Source organism: Pholcus phalangioides, unplaced genomic scaffold (genome assembly GCF_987345545.1).
Source record: "Pholcus phalangioides strain wild (caught in Gottingen) unplaced genomic scaffold, Ppha-v1.0 ptg000011l_1, whole genome shotgun sequence".
NCBI lineage: Eukaryota > Metazoa > Arthropoda > Arachnida > Araneae > Pholcidae > Pholcus > Pholcus phalangioides.
In genome coordinates, this window is record NW_028301604.1 from 4,921,475 (window position 1) to 4,939,536 (window position 18,062).

The 18,062-nt window shown below is 36.3% G+C and overlaps 1 protein-coding gene across 2 annotated transcripts in view; it reads left to right on the forward strand.

The window, feature by feature from the left end:
* LOC149079971 (adipocyte plasma membrane-associated protein-like) overlaps positions 1-18,062 on the forward strand; it is a 33,230-nt gene that overhangs the window by 9,510 nt on the left and 5,658 nt on the right. For both annotated transcript variants that reach the window (XM_089238889.1, XM_089238888.1), the window contains exons 5-8: positions 14,359-14,475; positions 15,449-15,620; positions 15,781-15,915; positions 17,041-17,311. In XM_089238889.1, coding sequence (XP_089095015.1) covers positions 14,359-14,475; positions 15,449-15,620; positions 15,781-15,915; positions 17,041-17,311 — 695 coding nt within the window. The remainder of the gene's footprint in view (positions 1-14,358; positions 14,476-15,448; positions 15,621-15,780; positions 15,916-17,040; positions 17,312-18,062) is intronic.

Sequence of the window (18,062 nt, forward strand, 5' to 3'; positions counted from 1 at the left end):
CGTTATTTATTTGAAATATTGTCTGCACGTGTAGTAATTACATAAATTCAAGAGTATTAGTAATCTCTGTCGGCATTTAATTTATATATTTTTTGAGGATAAGAAATTATCTGTAAACAAATTTTGCGTCATGTCAATCTAAATACATATGTACTTGAATTTTTAGGGATATAATCGATGGTCACTTCTGCCCGTTATTTCAAAGTTATTACGCTGCTGGCAGAGTGAATAATTTATGCGGTTTGAGCCTGAGCTGGTTGCGGAACGGGAACATAACGCCCCTGAAATAACCTGATTGAACAACGAAAAGGTGTTTTTTTCGAGTTTCATAATTGAAGTGAATTAGGTGACGTGTGAATCGACAATTAGCATGCGTCGAAATTTTTATACATATTTCTGTCCATACTGAAGTGACATCAGTAACCCCCAACTCTCGAGGAAGAGATTTCTTAGAGGCCTTTCACACGGAGGGGATGCGGATGCGGGTCCGGAAGAAGTTTTAACAATTGGAATATACTGAGCCTTTCAGACGAGCCGAAATATCTCCGCACTTAGGAAATGTTCATGCGGGTCCGGACGTCGTCCGCGTGTGCCAAAACCTAAGGCCCCTTTCACACGGAGCGGATGCGGATGCGGACGCGGGTCCGCATACCCTTTCAAACGAGCGCTGAAGATGCGGGCGATTCGAAATTCGTGCATATAAACTGTTTTTTCGCAATTTTTGTAATTATTTTTCTCCTTCACCCCTGATTCAGTGGCCATAGGCAGCCTAGAGGCATTCTTTGGTGGTTTAATCTAGAGCCACATAGAATATGGGAATAAAGATGTCTTCATTCCGATCCTCACAAGTAGTCGATGGGAGAAAATGTCTTCAAATATTTTCAAAATATTTTGAAAAAAAAAAATCCGTCTTTTCGGAAAAATATGGAAGAAAAATTCCAAAAACATCCAATGTTCGAAAAATCAAATCCAAAAACATCCACAACTTTCGATGTTCCAAAAAAAAGAAAAAAAAATGCAGGAGATATCAAAGAATTTGCAAGTAGTAAAAAAGGGAAGGGGTAGAGACTTTCAAAATGCCTGTGCTTAGAAATATTCACATCACAATTCTGTCTTAGGCCGGGATTATACTATAAAAGTTCGTTTATAAAACTTGAAAAATGCGACCAATAGGCGGATCAGTTAAGTTCTCTCGAATGTAACAGATGTGTTTATTGATTACATTTTTCAAGTTTTATAAAATAACTTTCATAAACCTTTTAGAGTGAAATCCCATCCTTAGATTAGTCTCACTTCTGAAATATAAAATTTCATTTTTTCAGTTTATAGAAGTTTTGACAATAGGTTTATTCGGAGCTATTCAGACGATGCGGATGCGGAGCGAATTCGTCCGCATCTTTGGCTACTTTTTGAAGGTGATTTTTCGCGGAATTTTTTAATTATTTGCCATAAATACCCTTAAAAACACCATATGATGGTCCCTGCTCATTAATATAATGTACCTACATACGTGTATCCCTTCGTTTCCTTCTGAGATTGAGATATAGCAACTTTAACTGCCTTTTGTCCATATTTCACAATTTTATATAATAAAACCTGCCAACAACGGCCACTGACGGACCAAAATTATAAGCCGTTCTGTTCATTACGAATATTTAATTGACTACATACTTTAATAACTTTTAAATTTAATTTATAAATTTTAATTTTTTTCTTTTTAAATTTTTAAAATTATTTAAACATATAAATATCTGAAATATTATTTTAAATATTTGTTATTTTTTTAAATTTTTAATCTGTTAATTTTTTTAAACTTTAAAAAAAATACTTTTATAAAACAACGTTATCCACGTACGGTTTGTTCACTCAGGGCCGTTTGAAGACCCTAGCACTTGAATATTTTTGGTGGTTCCCCGATACCTACAAGTATATTTTACTCAATATTTAGTCTGTAAACTTAAAAAAAATGAAATTTTATATTTCAGAAGTGACTAATCTCTAAGGATGGGATTTCACTCTAAAAGGTTTATGAAAGTTATTTTATAAAACTTGAAAAAAGCAACTAATAAATTGCAAGTGCAACCGATAAATTTATTAGTTGCTTTTTTAAAAGAATTATTATAAAATTTTTATAGTGTAATCCGTACTTGAGGCCGGGATTATACTATAAAGTTTTGTAATAGATCTTTTATAAAAGTTAAAAAATTCAACCAATAGGCGCATCGGTTGCATTCAAGCAAATGCAACCGGTGATCTTAATGGTTGAATTTTTCACGTTTTATCAAAGAGCTTTTACAAAACTTTTATAGTGTAATCCCGGCCTAAGACAGAATTGTGATGTGAATATTTCTAAGCACAGACATTTTGAAAGTCCCAACCCCTCCCTTTTTTTATACTTGCATATTCTTTGATATTTGCTGAATTTTTTTTTTATTTTTTTGGGAACATCGAATGTTTTGGATGTTTTTGGATTGGATTTTTCGAACATTGGATGTGTTTTTGGAATTTTCTTTCATATTTTTCCGAAAAGACAGATTTTTTTTCAAAATTTTTCGAAAATATTTGAAGATATTTTCTCCCATCGACTACTTGTGAGGATCAGAATGGAGGCATCTTTAGGCTCAATGATAAAAACCACCAAAGAATGCCTCTAGGCTGCCTATGGGCACTGAATCAGGGGTAAAGGAGAAAAATAATTACAAAAATTGCGAAAAAACAGTTTTTATGCACGAATTTCGAACTAAAGATGCGGGCGATTCGTCCGCATCTTCAGCGCTCGTTTGAAAGGGTATGCGGACCCGCGTCCGCATCCGCTCCGTGTGAAAGGGGCCTTAGGTTTTGACACATGCGGACGACGTCCGGACCCGCATGAACATTTCCTAGGTGCGGAGATTTTTCGGCTCGTCTGAAAGGCGCAGTATATTCCAATTGTTAAACCTTCTTCCGGACCCGCATCCGCTCCGTGTGAAAGGGCCCTAAGTGCGGGCTCCGCATCCGCACATAGAAGTTTTGACAATAGGTTTATTCGGCGCTATTCACACGATACGGATGCGGAGCGAATTCGTCCGCATCTTTGGCTACTTTTTAACGGAATTTTGCACGGAATTTTTTTAATTATTTGCCATAAATACCCTTAAAAACACCATATGAGGGTCCCTGTTCAACAAATGTGATGTACTCACATACGTCTATCCCTTTGTTTCCTTCTGACATTAGAGATATAGCAACTTTAACTGCCTTTTGTCCATACTTCACAATTTTATACAATAAAACCTGCCAGCAACGACCACTGACGGGACCAAAATTATAAGCCCCCCGTTCTGTTCATTATGAATATTTAATTGACTAAATACTTTAATAACTTTTAAATTTAATGAAAAAATTTTAATTTTTTTCTTTTAAATATTTGAAATTATTTAAAAAATATAAATATTTAAAATTACTTTAAATATTTATTATTTTTTTAATTTTTAATCTTTTAATTTTTTTAAACTTAAAAAAAAATACTTTTATTAAACAATATTATCCACGTACGGTGTTACTCAGGGCTGGATTAAGACGTTTGAAGGCCCTAAGCACTTGAATATTTTTGGTGGTTCCCCGATATGTACAAGTATATTTTACTCGGTATTGTCTATAAACTGGAAAAAATGAAATTTTATAGTTCAGAAGTGACTAATCTGAGGATGGGATTTCACTCTAAAATTTTTATGAAAGTTATTTTATAAAACTTGAAAAAAGCAACCAATAAATTTATCGATTGCATTCGAGCAAATGCAACCGATCAGCTTATTGGTTGCATTTTTAAAAGAATTATTATAAAATTTTTATAGTGTAATCTGGGCTTAAGGCCGGGATCACACTATAAAGTTTTATAAAAGTTTAAAAACTTAACCAATAGGCGCATCGGTTGCATTCAAGCAAATGCAACCGGTGATCTTATCGCTTGAATTTTTCACGTTTTAATATTTTTCGTACATAGTTTTTATGTACGAATTTCAAACTAAAGATGCGGGCGGCATCTTTAGTGCTCGTGTGAAAGGGTATGCGGACCCGCGTCCGGATCCGCATGCCTTTTCCCACGAGCACGTATTTGCATGCGTTTTGCCCGCATCTTAAAGGCTGATTTTGTTTTCACCCAGTGAACGCTGTACATGGATAGCGTTGCTTAATAAAAGTATTTAATTTTTTTCTATATAAAGTTTTATCTTATTATTCAAGTACAGTAAAACCTGCTCTAACGTCTACCTCCGAACAACAGCCACATTTTGTTTGAACCGAACACGTCCCATAGACTTTATTTTACATTACAGATAATCTCCGAACAACGATTTCCGAATAACGGCCACTTTGGACATGGAATCGGAAAAAATATGCATATCGCTATATAAGAAAAATACTCGAAGGAGAGGAGGGGGAAGAATTATGAGTGCTTTCTTTTCCTGGGTACAAATGCTAGTTGGGTACATTGAAGGTAGTGGAGAGGGCCACTTAAAAGTGATCTATAGTTATGCTGCGGGCTACTTAAAAGATCTGAAAATGTTCTGCGAGCCACCTCATTGAAATGGGAATGTGCCGCGGATCACACTCAAGTGATCTGGAACAGCGCCCCAGATCACTTAAGTGATTTGTAAATGTGCAGTAGGTGACAGAAGTGATTTGTAAATGTGCAGCAGGTGACAGAAGTGATTTGTAAATGTGCAGCAGGTGACAGAAGTGATTTGTAAATGTGCAGCAGGTGACAGAAGTGATTTGTAAATGTGCAGCAGGTGACAGAAGTGATCTGAATATGCGCCACTTAGTTCATTAACTTACAAAATTAGGTTTGAGATCGCGGGCCACATCAAATAACTCCGAGAGCCACATTTGGCCCACGCATCATGGGTTGAGCATATATGGTATAGCTCAGGGGTGGCCAACAGCTGGCTCGCGGGCCGCATGCGGTCCATGAAGTAATTTTGTGCGGTCCGCGAAAAGATAAAAGTACCGTGAAAAAGTTAAATTTGTAATCATTATTTGAACCATCGGATTCCAACAGCAGATTTCTTAATTAACAAACTGCTTGCAAACTTCTTATTTCAGTGACGAAATTAATTTAATAACTAACTACTTAATTCAAGTAATAATGGACCGGCTTATACACCGAAGTTGTAATGCTGATGCGGCCCGCAACGCAATAGTTGACCATTATGCTGGCCCGCGAATAGAAAGAAGTTGGCCACCCCTGGTATAGTTGATCGTGGGTGGGAATAAAGAACCATTTGAGGTTGCTGGTACACCGTTTTGGTCCATAACAGTTTTTCTCGCCACGCCGTTTCTGTTGTGCATCGCAGCACTGCAAGCCTAAATTTTAGGATGCTAAAGTAGGGTGTAAATCGATTAAATGGCCACAGTTAGATGCTTGGTCAGCCGGGGCAAGTACACATTTTATCGCCCCCTTGTAATGTTGAAGGGTAGTTTAAAGGGTTAAATTTGCGCCTCCTGTGCTCCGGCGCCGGGTATCACATCCACCTGATTTCCTCTAGAAGCGGCCCTGTCGATTAATATCAATCATTATAATATTACAGTATCAATATAATCATGTATTCTAATATAATCAATTATATAATTATCGTAATGAATTCCAGAATGGGATTTTACGCGTGATCACAAATTTTATAGTATTGTTTTCTTTCAGAAATAATATTTCATTCCCAATAACGGCCACTTCGCAATAGTGGCCACATTTTCACGATCCCATCAGTGGCCGTTGTTGGGAGGTTTTACTGTATAAAATTGTAAAGTATGGACAAAAGGAAGTTACGGTTGCTATATCTCCTTTATCTCAGAAGGAAACGGGGGATAGACGTATGTGGGCACATCCTATTAATGAACAGAGACCTTCATATGGTATTTTTAAGGGTATTTACGGCAAATAATTAAAAAATGTCCAGCAAAAATCATCTTTAAAAGTAGCTAATAATTCAGGCGATTACCACCCGGACCCGCGTCGTGTGAATACCCCCATTCAACCTAATATACAAAATCTGTTTGTGCTGATGCGGAGCTCGCACAAAGTTTTGACATATGCGGACGCTATCCGGGCCCAGACGAACATATTCTAGTTGCGAGCCTCATTCCGCATCGTCTGAAAGGCTCCATTTGTAAAAAACCTTCTTTCGGACCCGCACCCGAATCTGCTCCGTGTGAAAGAGCCCTTATACTGTATTACACTCGTTGACTCCCATACATAGAAACATGCATTTGGGGGCGGGGGGTTTGGGGTTCTGACTTCCCTTGAGCCAAGATTATAGTGTTATTTTGCAGGAGAAAACGTAAAACCCCTCTTAGAAGGAAAAAATCTGAAACCCCCTCGAGAAAATTCTGCGTACGCCTATGGAAATATGTTTAGTATGTCGGCTTCATCTGAATATTTGTGTTTTGGTTAAAAATTTAGGCTAAAACGTTTAATACATATATGTCATGTGTATGCTAGTTCTCAGTAGTAACCTCTTCGAGATGAATAGAACATTTTTGATGAACTTTATGGTCACATCCTCAAGCTCTGAATCCCCCCCCCCGACTTTCATTGGCCTGATGGGATATTATCACGGTGAGCTACTGTTTTCGCTAATCTTCCGGCCTTTATAATTTTTTTCTAAAATTCTAATTGTTCTCTTAAAATATTTGGTTGTAATTTAATCTTCATTTTCCCTATCGTATTTTATTATTGTAATTACAAGATAAACGGCATGGATCCCACAGTGGTCGCAAGGGCATCATATAACAGGCGGATCCAATATAACGAAATATAACACAGTTTTAGCGGCAGTAGATGCTGACTCTCTTCATCCGGTTTCAGACTTGGTGCTTAATACGCCAGCCGAAAACAATTACAAAGCACTTAATTAAACAAAGGATTATCGCTGAATTTACCGATTCTAAATCTATACAAATTCGTAAACTATTGTCTGAATTGACTCTTGGAGATAAGAAACCATCCTCTTTACTGAGACAAATGAAAGAGCTGGTAGTTAACTCCGTAACGGAAGGTTTTCTAAAAACTATTTCGATGGAAAGGCTACCTTTAAATTCCCAGGCCATTTTATCAGTGTCAACTGCGGATTTAACTAAGCACGTGGAACTTATTTTGAAAAGATTTAATACATATATGGACTAAGCACAAATGCTTCCAAATATTTTTGGAAAACAACAAATTTACTTTCTGGGTCACAAAATATCAGCAGAGGGTGTCCAACCTTTGAACGACAAGGTGCAGGCTATAATAAACTATCCACGTCCAGAAAATCTGGTACAACTCACAAAACACTTGAGGTTACTGAATTTTTATAAAAAATTTTTACACTCAGTGGCCAAAAAATTAGGAACACTCTGCTACTCCCCACTAATATCGTGTGGGACCTCCTCTGGCTCTGATGACAGCAGATATTCTTTTAAGCATGGACTGAACTAAGTTGGTGAAACCGTTGAGGAGGAATATTAGGCCCGTGCTAACGAAATGGCACCTCTTAATTCCCTCAGATTAGAAAGTAGTGTTTTGGAGCTTTTAACAGACTTTTCAACCTCGTCTCACAGATGCTCAATTGGGTTGAGATCGGGTGACTGAGGGGACCATTGAAGCAATTGAAACTCTGAATCATGTTCCTCAAACCAATCTGAGAAAATTCCAGCTCGGTGGGAGGGTGCATTGTCTTGCTGGAAATAGCCATCATCATCAGAAAATATTATGGCCGTAAACGGGTGCACGTGGTCAGCAGCTATGTGGAGGTAGGCGATAGAATTGACGGATGTTTCCAATGGAAATAAGGGACCAAGAGTATACCAGGAAAATGCTCCCCAGACCGTGATTCCACTACCAACCGTCTGAACAGCTGTCATGTGGTATGCCGGATCCATGGCTTCGTGCTGCTTGCGCCAAACATGAGTCCTGTTATAAACATCATGGAGAAGAAATCTTGACTCGTCAGACCAGACAACCTTCTTCCATTCATTAAATATCCGATTTCGACATTTTCTAGCCCACAAAAGCCATTTTCTTCGGTTTTGCAGCAAAATCAGAGATTTTTGTTGGTCGCCTTCTATTAAAACCAATTAACTTAAGATCCGTTTTGTAGAGCGTACGGATATGCTTTGCGATGATCCTAAGTTGCATTGCGCTGCAATTTGTTGCGTTGTAGCTCTTCTGTTGCTGCACACAATGCGTGTCAGAGTTGCCTGGCACCTCTTTCTTTTACAAGCGATTTCTGCCTACTATTCCGTTTTCCGCTTGAAGTTTTTTGGTTTAGCTGCCATTCCTTTTGCAGACTCGACATACTGTTGTACGAGAAAAGCCAAATAGGTTAGCGGCTTTGGAGATACTGGAACCGCCCCTTCTGTCCCCCACAATCATGCCGCATTCAAAGTCACTCAAATCTCTTGTTTTCTCCATGAACAGGCAAATTGCAACTTTAACTGATGCTTCTGACCAGGGGAAAGCTTTTTATCAGCAAAACCGGTTTATTACGTCAGCGCACGTACTGCACGGACGAGTCGAAGTTTGAGTGAGAGGGTGTTCCAATTTTTTGGCCACTGGGTGTATTTCACATACTGCTGAAGTACCAGTATCACTAATTCACTTATTAAAATGGTCCAAAAAGAAAAATGATCAATCTCGCATTACTGGTCTAAAAGTTTACTAGATTCCTTCGGAAAATCGAAAGAGGCTTTGTTAAACGCTACGTCACTAGTGTTTCCAAAAAATGAAGATAAGTTAATACTTCATCGTTGAGCTAGCGAAATTTCCATTAGAGGTACTCTAAGTATAATGCAGGATTTAGAATATAAACCCCTGCGATTCTTTTAAAAACGTCTCGCACCTACACAAATGAAATATTTGAGCTTTGACCGTGAATTATTAGAAATATACGCGTGAATTCGTTAAATGTTCTAAACACATGCTATGGGCTAGAAACTAAAATTGTTACAGATCATCGCCCAGTAACGTATGTTTTCGAAAAGCAACGGACACTTACTCGAATAAGCAAACACGGTAGATTTCTTACATATGTATTCACTACTGATATCGAGTACCTAAAAGGGTGACAGAAACGAGGCTGCCGATTCACTATTGCACATATAAGTAAGGTTATCGCCCCCTAGCTTCTCAATTATGATGAACTCAGTAATGATAAAAAAAATCAGACGATCAACTCATTTCAAACAGTAATGCTATTTTACCGCACACCAACTCCGGTCATATATCGCCATATAGCAATTTCCAACCAGTGGAGTTGGGTGGGAAATGAAGGTGCCATCTATTGGTTGTCGTCCCGGTAGGTAAAGAACTTTTTTTCATGTTCTTGGCTCGGATTCGAACCCGTGGACCTTGACGGTAACTTTCGTAGTGGAAGACGAGCATCTTACCACTGTGGCACTCGGGCGCAGACGCTAATACTGGGTTGCTATTAAAATTAATTCATTGTCCAATTCAAATTCTCAAATATATTTTTTACGAAAAATGAAAACGATCTTTCAACTGGAAAAGCAAGGCCTTATGTCATTGCTTAAATTTCGCAAACACGTTTTCCTAAACTCACATTGCTTTTCTCATCCAGGTATTAGAGGTGCTGTCGACCTCATACGTTGCCGTTTTGTTTGACAGATGTTCGTGAGTGGGCACGCCAATGAATCGATCGCCAACGTTCTTAAATTCACACATACTTAAAATCAGAATTAGGAAAATTTTTACTGCCAGCTGCACGATTCCAATATGCTTCGCGACCTTGTGGGACCTTTGCCTTAATCAAACGGGAAAACTTATTGTTTAACTTTAATTGATCGCGTAACACCTTGGCTGGAAGCATATGCGATTTCAGATATTAACGCTGAAACCGTCGCAAAGACAAACCACTCTGAGTGGATTTGTCGATTCTCACACTAGACCGTATAACAACGTTTCCCAAAGTGGGCAATATCGCCCCCGGTGGATGATGAAATGATCCAGGGGAGCGATAGAAGCTACGAGTATAACATAGAATCCTATGGGCTCGCTTGAGTTAGGGGGCGATGAGAGAAAAAAATTTCTGAAGAAGGGGCGGTGGAACAAAAAGTTTGGGAAACTGCCGTATAAAAATTGATCGAGACAGATAGATTGATCGAGGCAGATCGGCGTGGAAAAGTAGTGAACATCATCGTACAACCTAAAGGAAAATAGATTGATCGAAAATTTTCACCGGCTATTGAAAAAGCTGCAATTATTCTCATCATACTACCAAGTGGACAGAAGTCCTTATATAATCATTCTTCTCGGTTTTCGTTCAGCACTGAAATAAGATATAGGTGCAACACCTGCCGAGCATGTCTACGGCACTACCTTGCGTCTTCCTGGCGATTTTTACGAAATTCGAATGACAAAATTCAAGATACGTCTATGTTCATTGAAAACCTCGGGGAACGCGAGAGCACTAAGATCAAAATCAACCAGTTCTCATAACAAAATTAAGATAAAGCATTAAACACCTGTTCTCATGTAATTATTTATCCGACATGACAGACTGAGAACATCGCTTCAAGCACCCTACTCTGGACGAACCGTTCCCGATGATCAGCAGAAAAGAAAATAACTTTAAAGTAGGCCTATATATATACTGATAGATGGGGAACGAAAAAATTGGATGATGGGAAACCATCGATCGAATCAAACCTGCATTTACAGTGGACGAGGATGCCACAACTGCCATTTCGAATACAGTATGTTCCAAAACTAATGTGTTTCCGAAGCCACCAGACCGCTACACACTTTTCGGAAGACAGGTGCACTATCCTGTCAGATACAACAATGTTGCCAGACTGTGTCGTTAGTCACTGGGGGTACTGAGGCTGACACTGTAAACTGCAAAGGGCGAACATTTCTGGTTTTTGTCTGACTGAAACTAAACTCTCCCCCCATCCAACTCTCGAGGAAGAAATTTTTTATACTGAATTACACTTGCTGACTCCCACACATAGAAACGTGTAGTTTGTCTACTTCGTCTTTATATTTGTGCCTCGGTTAATAATTTGTGATGAAACGCTTAATAAATATATGTTATGTGCATACCAATCCTTACATATCAATGAGTGACATTCGCGTGTGACAAAGAGCAACGTTTATTGTTTGGCGTATGAAACACATCACCCGATCCTCCATTCGGAAGAAACGTGTCTTAACGACAAAAACTACTATGTTGCAAAAAAAAGGTATTACGCAGAGCAATGTGTAAGTATTCGGTAGATAGTAAGGACATTTAGGTCATCCAGAATGATAATATCAAGGCCTAAAGCTTGGTGGTAAACTTTGAGAGTTATCGCAATTCCATTTGCTTTGGTTAGTGACAAGTTTCTTCTCTTCGTGAATGAAGAAATTTGATCTAAAAGATATCGGCTGAACAAAAACATGCTTCAGAGGTCGTTTTGTCTCCCCAAGGCCATTTTCCTCGTATGTACCAAGATATACTGATTAAATTGGAAGCCTAAGTTTCAAGTATGCATTCCATACAGCTCCGTACAAAGATATCCATGCCTTGACCTGAATTCGTACCCACACATGTCAAAATATAGGTAGAAGCGATAACCACTCGGATACCAGAAGCCTGGCAATAGAGATTTTGTTTCTTATTTTAATAAATTGTAACTTATATTAAGAGAAACGCAACCGATTTAAGTACTTCACCATCTTTAATATCTCTTATTTTTAGCAGATCCTTCAAACAGAAGGGTAAACATCCCCCACAACAACTTCTTTGTGGTTACGTTATCTAATCTATGTCAAATAAGCATGTTGCCGTGTCAGCTGTTCTCAACACACATCAATCATTTTTTAGAGTGATGGTTACACTATTCTGTATAAAGAAATTTTTGTCCTTGCGGTATATTATGTAAGATAAGTAAATCTTTTAATAATAAGTTTATAATAAGATAATAAGTTTTACTTTCCCTCGAAATTTTCCCATATTTTTTAAATAATTATAAAAAAAATTTATAAGAAAGAAATAATTTTTTGTCCAGCTCGACAGGTTGCCCTTGTCATCAGAGAAAAGGTGGTACATAATATAATCTATACATGTATATAAAATAACATGTTCTGACTGACTGCTGATTCATTGACTGATTCACTGAATGATTAATTAATCATCGCCGAGCCGAAATCGCTGAAGCTATAAATATGAAATTTTGTCAGCAGTTTCATTTTATAATAGAAAGACGCACTAAGAAGTTTTTCAGAATTTAACACTCTTACGGGGGTTCAAATGTTTTATAGAGAAATCATGCCGAGAGAAAACCGCTGAAAATATAAATATGAAATTTGGTCAATAATTTTATTTTATGACGTAAAGACTCATTAGTAGGAGTTTTCCGAAATTCGACCACTAAGAGGGTCATGGGGGGGGGGGGGTTCAAAGGTTACATAGAGAAATCCCGCCGAGCCGAAATCGCTGAAACTATATTTATGAAATTTTAGTTAATGGTTTTATTTTATGACGTACTAACTAGGAAGAGCTTTTTTTTCGAAACTCGACCCTTAAGGGGGTCATAAGGGGTTCAAAGGTTGTATCGGGCAATCATGATCTAGCCGAAACCTACGAAGCTATGAATATGAAATTTGGTCATTAGTTCTAGTTCATCATGTAATAACTAACTGAGAATGTGGTTTTTTTTTAAAATTCGACCCCAAGTTGGAGTCATAATTATATGGAGCAATCATCGTTGAGCCGAAATCGTCGGAGCTATAAAGGTATAAATATGAAACTTATAGCTTTATAAATTTCACAGTATTGTATTTATAAGATATAATTGTCAGTATTATATTTTATAATGTAGATACCCATTAAGATTGGATTTCTGAAAATTTTCATTCCCGAAGGGGGAGGGGTCATGAGGCGTTCAAATGTTATATGGAGGAATCATTGCAAAGTAATTTTCAGATTACCAAATCCACGCGAGTGAAGCCGCAGGTAACAGCTAGTAACGGCGTATATCTATAACAACCAATAATTGAGCAACTTGATTTCTTTTCAATTCGTCATTTTTCAAAAACACAATGGACACGCCCATGGTTACGTTAAAACGAGTATAAACTCTCTCTCTCTCTCTCTCTCTCTAGAAAGATGTCCAATACGGGATGTTTCAACAAAAGTGTTCAAAAAGAATATTAATTCAACAGTTGATTTTTTAAGATTTAAGTAAAATGTGGAAAATGATCAGCAAAGAGAATAGAATTGTTGTGCGGTAGTTGAACTCCTCCTTAAAAATGATTATTGGGAAAATATAAAAGCTAAAATTTTTATACAGCAACAATGAAAAAAAGAATGTGATGAAATGCAATGAATGAAAGAAAAGAACATTTGCACCTCTCTCAGTTTTTTCCAGTTTATACAGGAAACAATTGAATGAAAATTTGATGAGATATTAGTGATCGAAAATTATTCTCTAAAAACTTTAGAACTTTAAAAATTAACAAAGATCAAAAATTTCAACCACCGATATCTTAGCGAATTTTCTTTTCAATTATTACTGAGTAAATTTCTTACGATATTATAGAGAGAAGTGAAAATTTCAGTTTTTTAATTGGTTACAGTATAAAAATTTTAATTTTTACATACTTCAAGATGTATAATCATTTTTCGGAGTTTCAAGCGCCGCACATTGACGCGTTTTGAGAAAAACGTGATCAAAAATCTTTACTCGCCTTGAAATATAATATATATGTTGCATATTCTCCTCTTATACAATAAACTATTTGGAACAAGAAATATTGTGGTTTATGTTATTAAAGGGATTTTAAGGAAGTGAAATATAGATAAAAAACGATATGCATGATATACCGAAAAAACTGGATGTTGTTAAAATATTTATTTTTTGAGATGTTGATTTTTTTTAAGGAAGGAAAAAACTCATCTCTGCCTCTACCGGGAGTCGAACCCGGGTCCTTCGTTTGCTGGACGAGTGTTGAGAGCATTCGTCCTTTTCGCTCCCTCAGTGAATTCTGATATGTGTTCACCACCGTTTCCTTGTGCGTACTTCGTAGAAAATGGGAACATTTGTTAAGACCAGTCGAGATTTGCAATTTATGTTCATTTGCGTTTTCTGTTTTATTTGCGCATTCTCAATTTTTTTTAAACTTAAATTCCCAATATAAACCATCTAATATAGAAAAATGTCCAACTTGACAGAGTTTACTGTACATACATTACCATACTTACAATTTTCTTTTAATTATGGATTGTTGAAAAGAAAAACAACTATTTATTTTCAGTGACATTGTTTTAAAAAGATTTTTTCTACAAACAGAGGTTGTGGGGTTGTTCTGGAAGTAATTTATTAATTTATGCATAATTACAGAGCTTCCTTATGAAGAAAAGCTCTGTGGTCGTCCATTAGGTCTACGCATGGGAAAAGATGGACTTCTTTACTTTATCGATGCTTATTATGGGCTTCATAGTCTGAATACAACAACAGGTGAGGTTATTTTGGACGTTCTTTCTTTGTATATCTTGATAGAAAAAAAAAATGTTTTTCAGTGAACTTTGGGAATAATAGAGAGTAAACAAAGAGACAACAGGGAGGCCGCCAGTCTTTGATTTCTACCCACTCGCCGGTTCATTAGAAGACCAAAAAAAGAAAACTTTGCCTTGTACGAGAAGAGACATTTGAGCGTATAAAAGGAATCACAGCAAGTAAAAAAATAAAATGATCAAAGTAGATTTTTTATTCGATTCGGGATAATAATGGAAAAAAATATTTTTGAAACCATATATATATATATATTCGGTCGAAGATACTCTATTATTTCTGGCAATCATTATTGTAAACTATACAGTAAATGATGATGAAGATTTACTTCAGAGATTGAACAGCTGTTGCCTCCAATTCTTGAAATGATCTGAAAGCCTATATATGGTACTTCGAGTTACGAGGTTAATTTGTTCTTGAAAGAAACTCGTCGATGTCTTCATTTCTTTCAAATATCCTCATAATATCGAGAAAAAAAATATGAAATTCAATTGTCATAATACAGTTTGGTGTATTATACGCAAAATAAAAGTAGTTTTGCTTTCAGGACGTGAACGATACAAAATACAGTATGCAAATCTCTGTCGGTTTTAATTTGTTGGAAGCGCTTGAGCTTTTGTGTGTAAATTTTGTTTTGTGTTTCAAGCTCTAGTGGAATATTTGTTAGCATGTCGAAACGCAAAGCCATAACTTGGATTACTCGCAAGTCGAAACACTCTTAACCTGAGGTACCATATAGTAGATAAATCAATTTTTCTTCTCATTATACATTTACCTCAGCAACAAAATGGTTTTAATCTCGACTGACTTTTACAGTTTTCGATGAAATTAAACATAGATTTCCTTTGTTTTTGATGCAGAGTGGCCGATATTTTTTTTTGTAATTTATTTTTAATACTTAAAATTATACAATTTTCAGAAATGCAGACCAGAATATTATCTACCAACTCACTCTTTGAGGGTCAGAGAATGGTATTTCCCGATGACATGGACATAGATGAAAACGGAAATGTATACATTACAGATGCCAGTGCGAAATGGGATCTATCGAATATTTATTACCTAGTTTTAGAAGGCGAAGGAAGTGGAAGGTGAGTTTTTATTAGAAAATAACTTATTATAATTTTTCAAAATAGAAGTATGGTATTTATGACTGTATTGAAATCTTTGCTTATTATGATGCATAATGTAATGTATAGATAACAGTATCTGTTTAACCTAATTTATTATTTTATTTTGTCTCTCCTGCAGAGTTATTCGGTACAACATTTACAACCACGAAAAAAGTGTTATCTTACGTGATTTGCATTTTCCAAATGGTATACAAATTTCTCACGATAAAAACTCTCTTCTAATTTGTGAATTAGCTCGATATCGTGTATTAAAGTAAGTAACGTATACACACACAGATTTTATTCTTTTTCCATTTTAATCTCCACCGAAGTATGTTTTCAGAAATAATACATTTGTTTAATACAATATTTTTTATAACCTCAACAAAATTTTTAGGTTTTTAATTGAGTTTGAAAGCCACAATTGTGTGCAATTTTGAATTGTGAGCATCCTTGATTAGCACTAGATCACCTATCAATAAATTAATTTTTATATTTTATATTTGGTATAATTTCACTAAATTTTCTATTTTAGTATACCATACCAATCTTTTATATGTATATGTGGTATCAAGGAAACATTTATTTTCTGGATATTATGCTGAGGTGAACTCGGAAAGAAAAGTCATCTTGTCTCCACCGGGACACGAACCCAGGCTCTCTTGCATACCAGGCCCTCTTGCCCGATATGCAAGAGGGCCTGGGTTCGTGTCTTGGCGGAGACAAGATGACTTTTCTTTCCGAGTTCACCTCAGCATAATATCCAGAAAATAAATGTTTCCTTGCTATCTTGGGCTGAGAAAAAGCCATCTATATGTGGCATGTTTATACATGGAGCCAATTTTTTTTAGAATCAAAATGCAGTAGACTACTGATTTATCATTTAGCAGATAATCTAAATCGTCGGATAACTGGGAGATCATATTTTCAGACGCATGTTCAAGTCAGCAAAAAAGTTTAACTATATGAGCTCGATACCATAAACAAATTGCAGTTTGATCCCGCTGTTGCGAACGCAGTTTATAGCGAACGGAATTTTTTGCTGGTTCCATTCAATAGAATGTTCTCTTATTAGATTGGATGTTAGCGAACCAAATTTAGTTTCCTTAAAGTTCGTTAAGACGGGTATTGACTTTAAATAATTATACGTAGCAATAGTAAAATATTATTTGAGCAAAAATAAAATAAAAATAATACATTTAAAAATAACTAAATTTTTGTTTAGTATTTTTTCAAATATACCGGGGTTTGCCACAATCATCCTTTAATTTTTGTACAGTATAGTAGGGATGACGGATAATAGTATCTCGATGAGGATAATCAAGAATCTACTGTAGTACGTAATTTTACATGAGAAAAAACTTGTCTAATGGAAAGGTGGTACGGAACTTTTCTTTAGATATCACTTGAAGGGTCCAAAGAAAGGTCAAGTGGAAATACTGATTGACCAGCTCCCTGGAGAGCCCGACAATATCCGTCCATCATCTCGTGGAGGCTATTGGATTGCTATGATGACTGCACGAAATAATGTAACTACAGCGCTAGACCAGTTAGCGCCTTTTCCTACCATCCGGCGAATCCTGGGAAGAGCTCAGCATGCTTTGGGTTCGATGTTGTTTGCTTTTTCTGAAGTCTTGTCTTACCATCCTTTCAAAGAATTCGCTTACAAGGTAATCGATCACATTCAAATTTTTTCCGAATCTTTTATGATAGTCATTTTATCGGTGACAAAAATTTTGTGAATTTAAAAAAGAGGAATGACAAAATAAGTTCCTTGTAGGGAGAAATTCCTGTCTGGTAAAATTCTTGTCGAAATTCAGATGGACTGATGATGTAACGCAAAATATTTTGATTGTCATTTATATACTTTTTCTCCTATGCCTGGCTATTGTCACTCATGTCCTGGTAATACGAGAAGCGTGTCTTGTGTGGTAAATTTATTTTAACCAATTAACACCCACACCTTGATGCGCTTTGAATTCCATTTCGAAATTGCGATATTTTGTTGAAATTGTACCATTTAAGAATATTCCAAGAGATATTTCAAATGACATCGATAGGAAGTATGACACTGGACGACAAAGAGTCCTCAATTGAGGACAGCAAAATATGACGAAGTATTCGAAAAAAGAAGTTTAAATGAAACGAAATTGAATGGTGTGTTAGTTATTCACATTAAATTGTAATCTAAATATCATTCCAAAAGAATTACTTGCAGAATCACTTACATGAAAATAACAATATAATGTCGATAATATAAGGTGAAAACAAAGGTGCCCTGAGATAATAAAATAGACAAATTTCAAGTGTTCATTTTTAAACCACAAATGACTTCTCAAGAATTTTTTCGATGCCAATCTCTGAGCAGGGATGTCATCTACACGTGCTAAAATATACATTATCTAGCTGCAAGATTAAAAT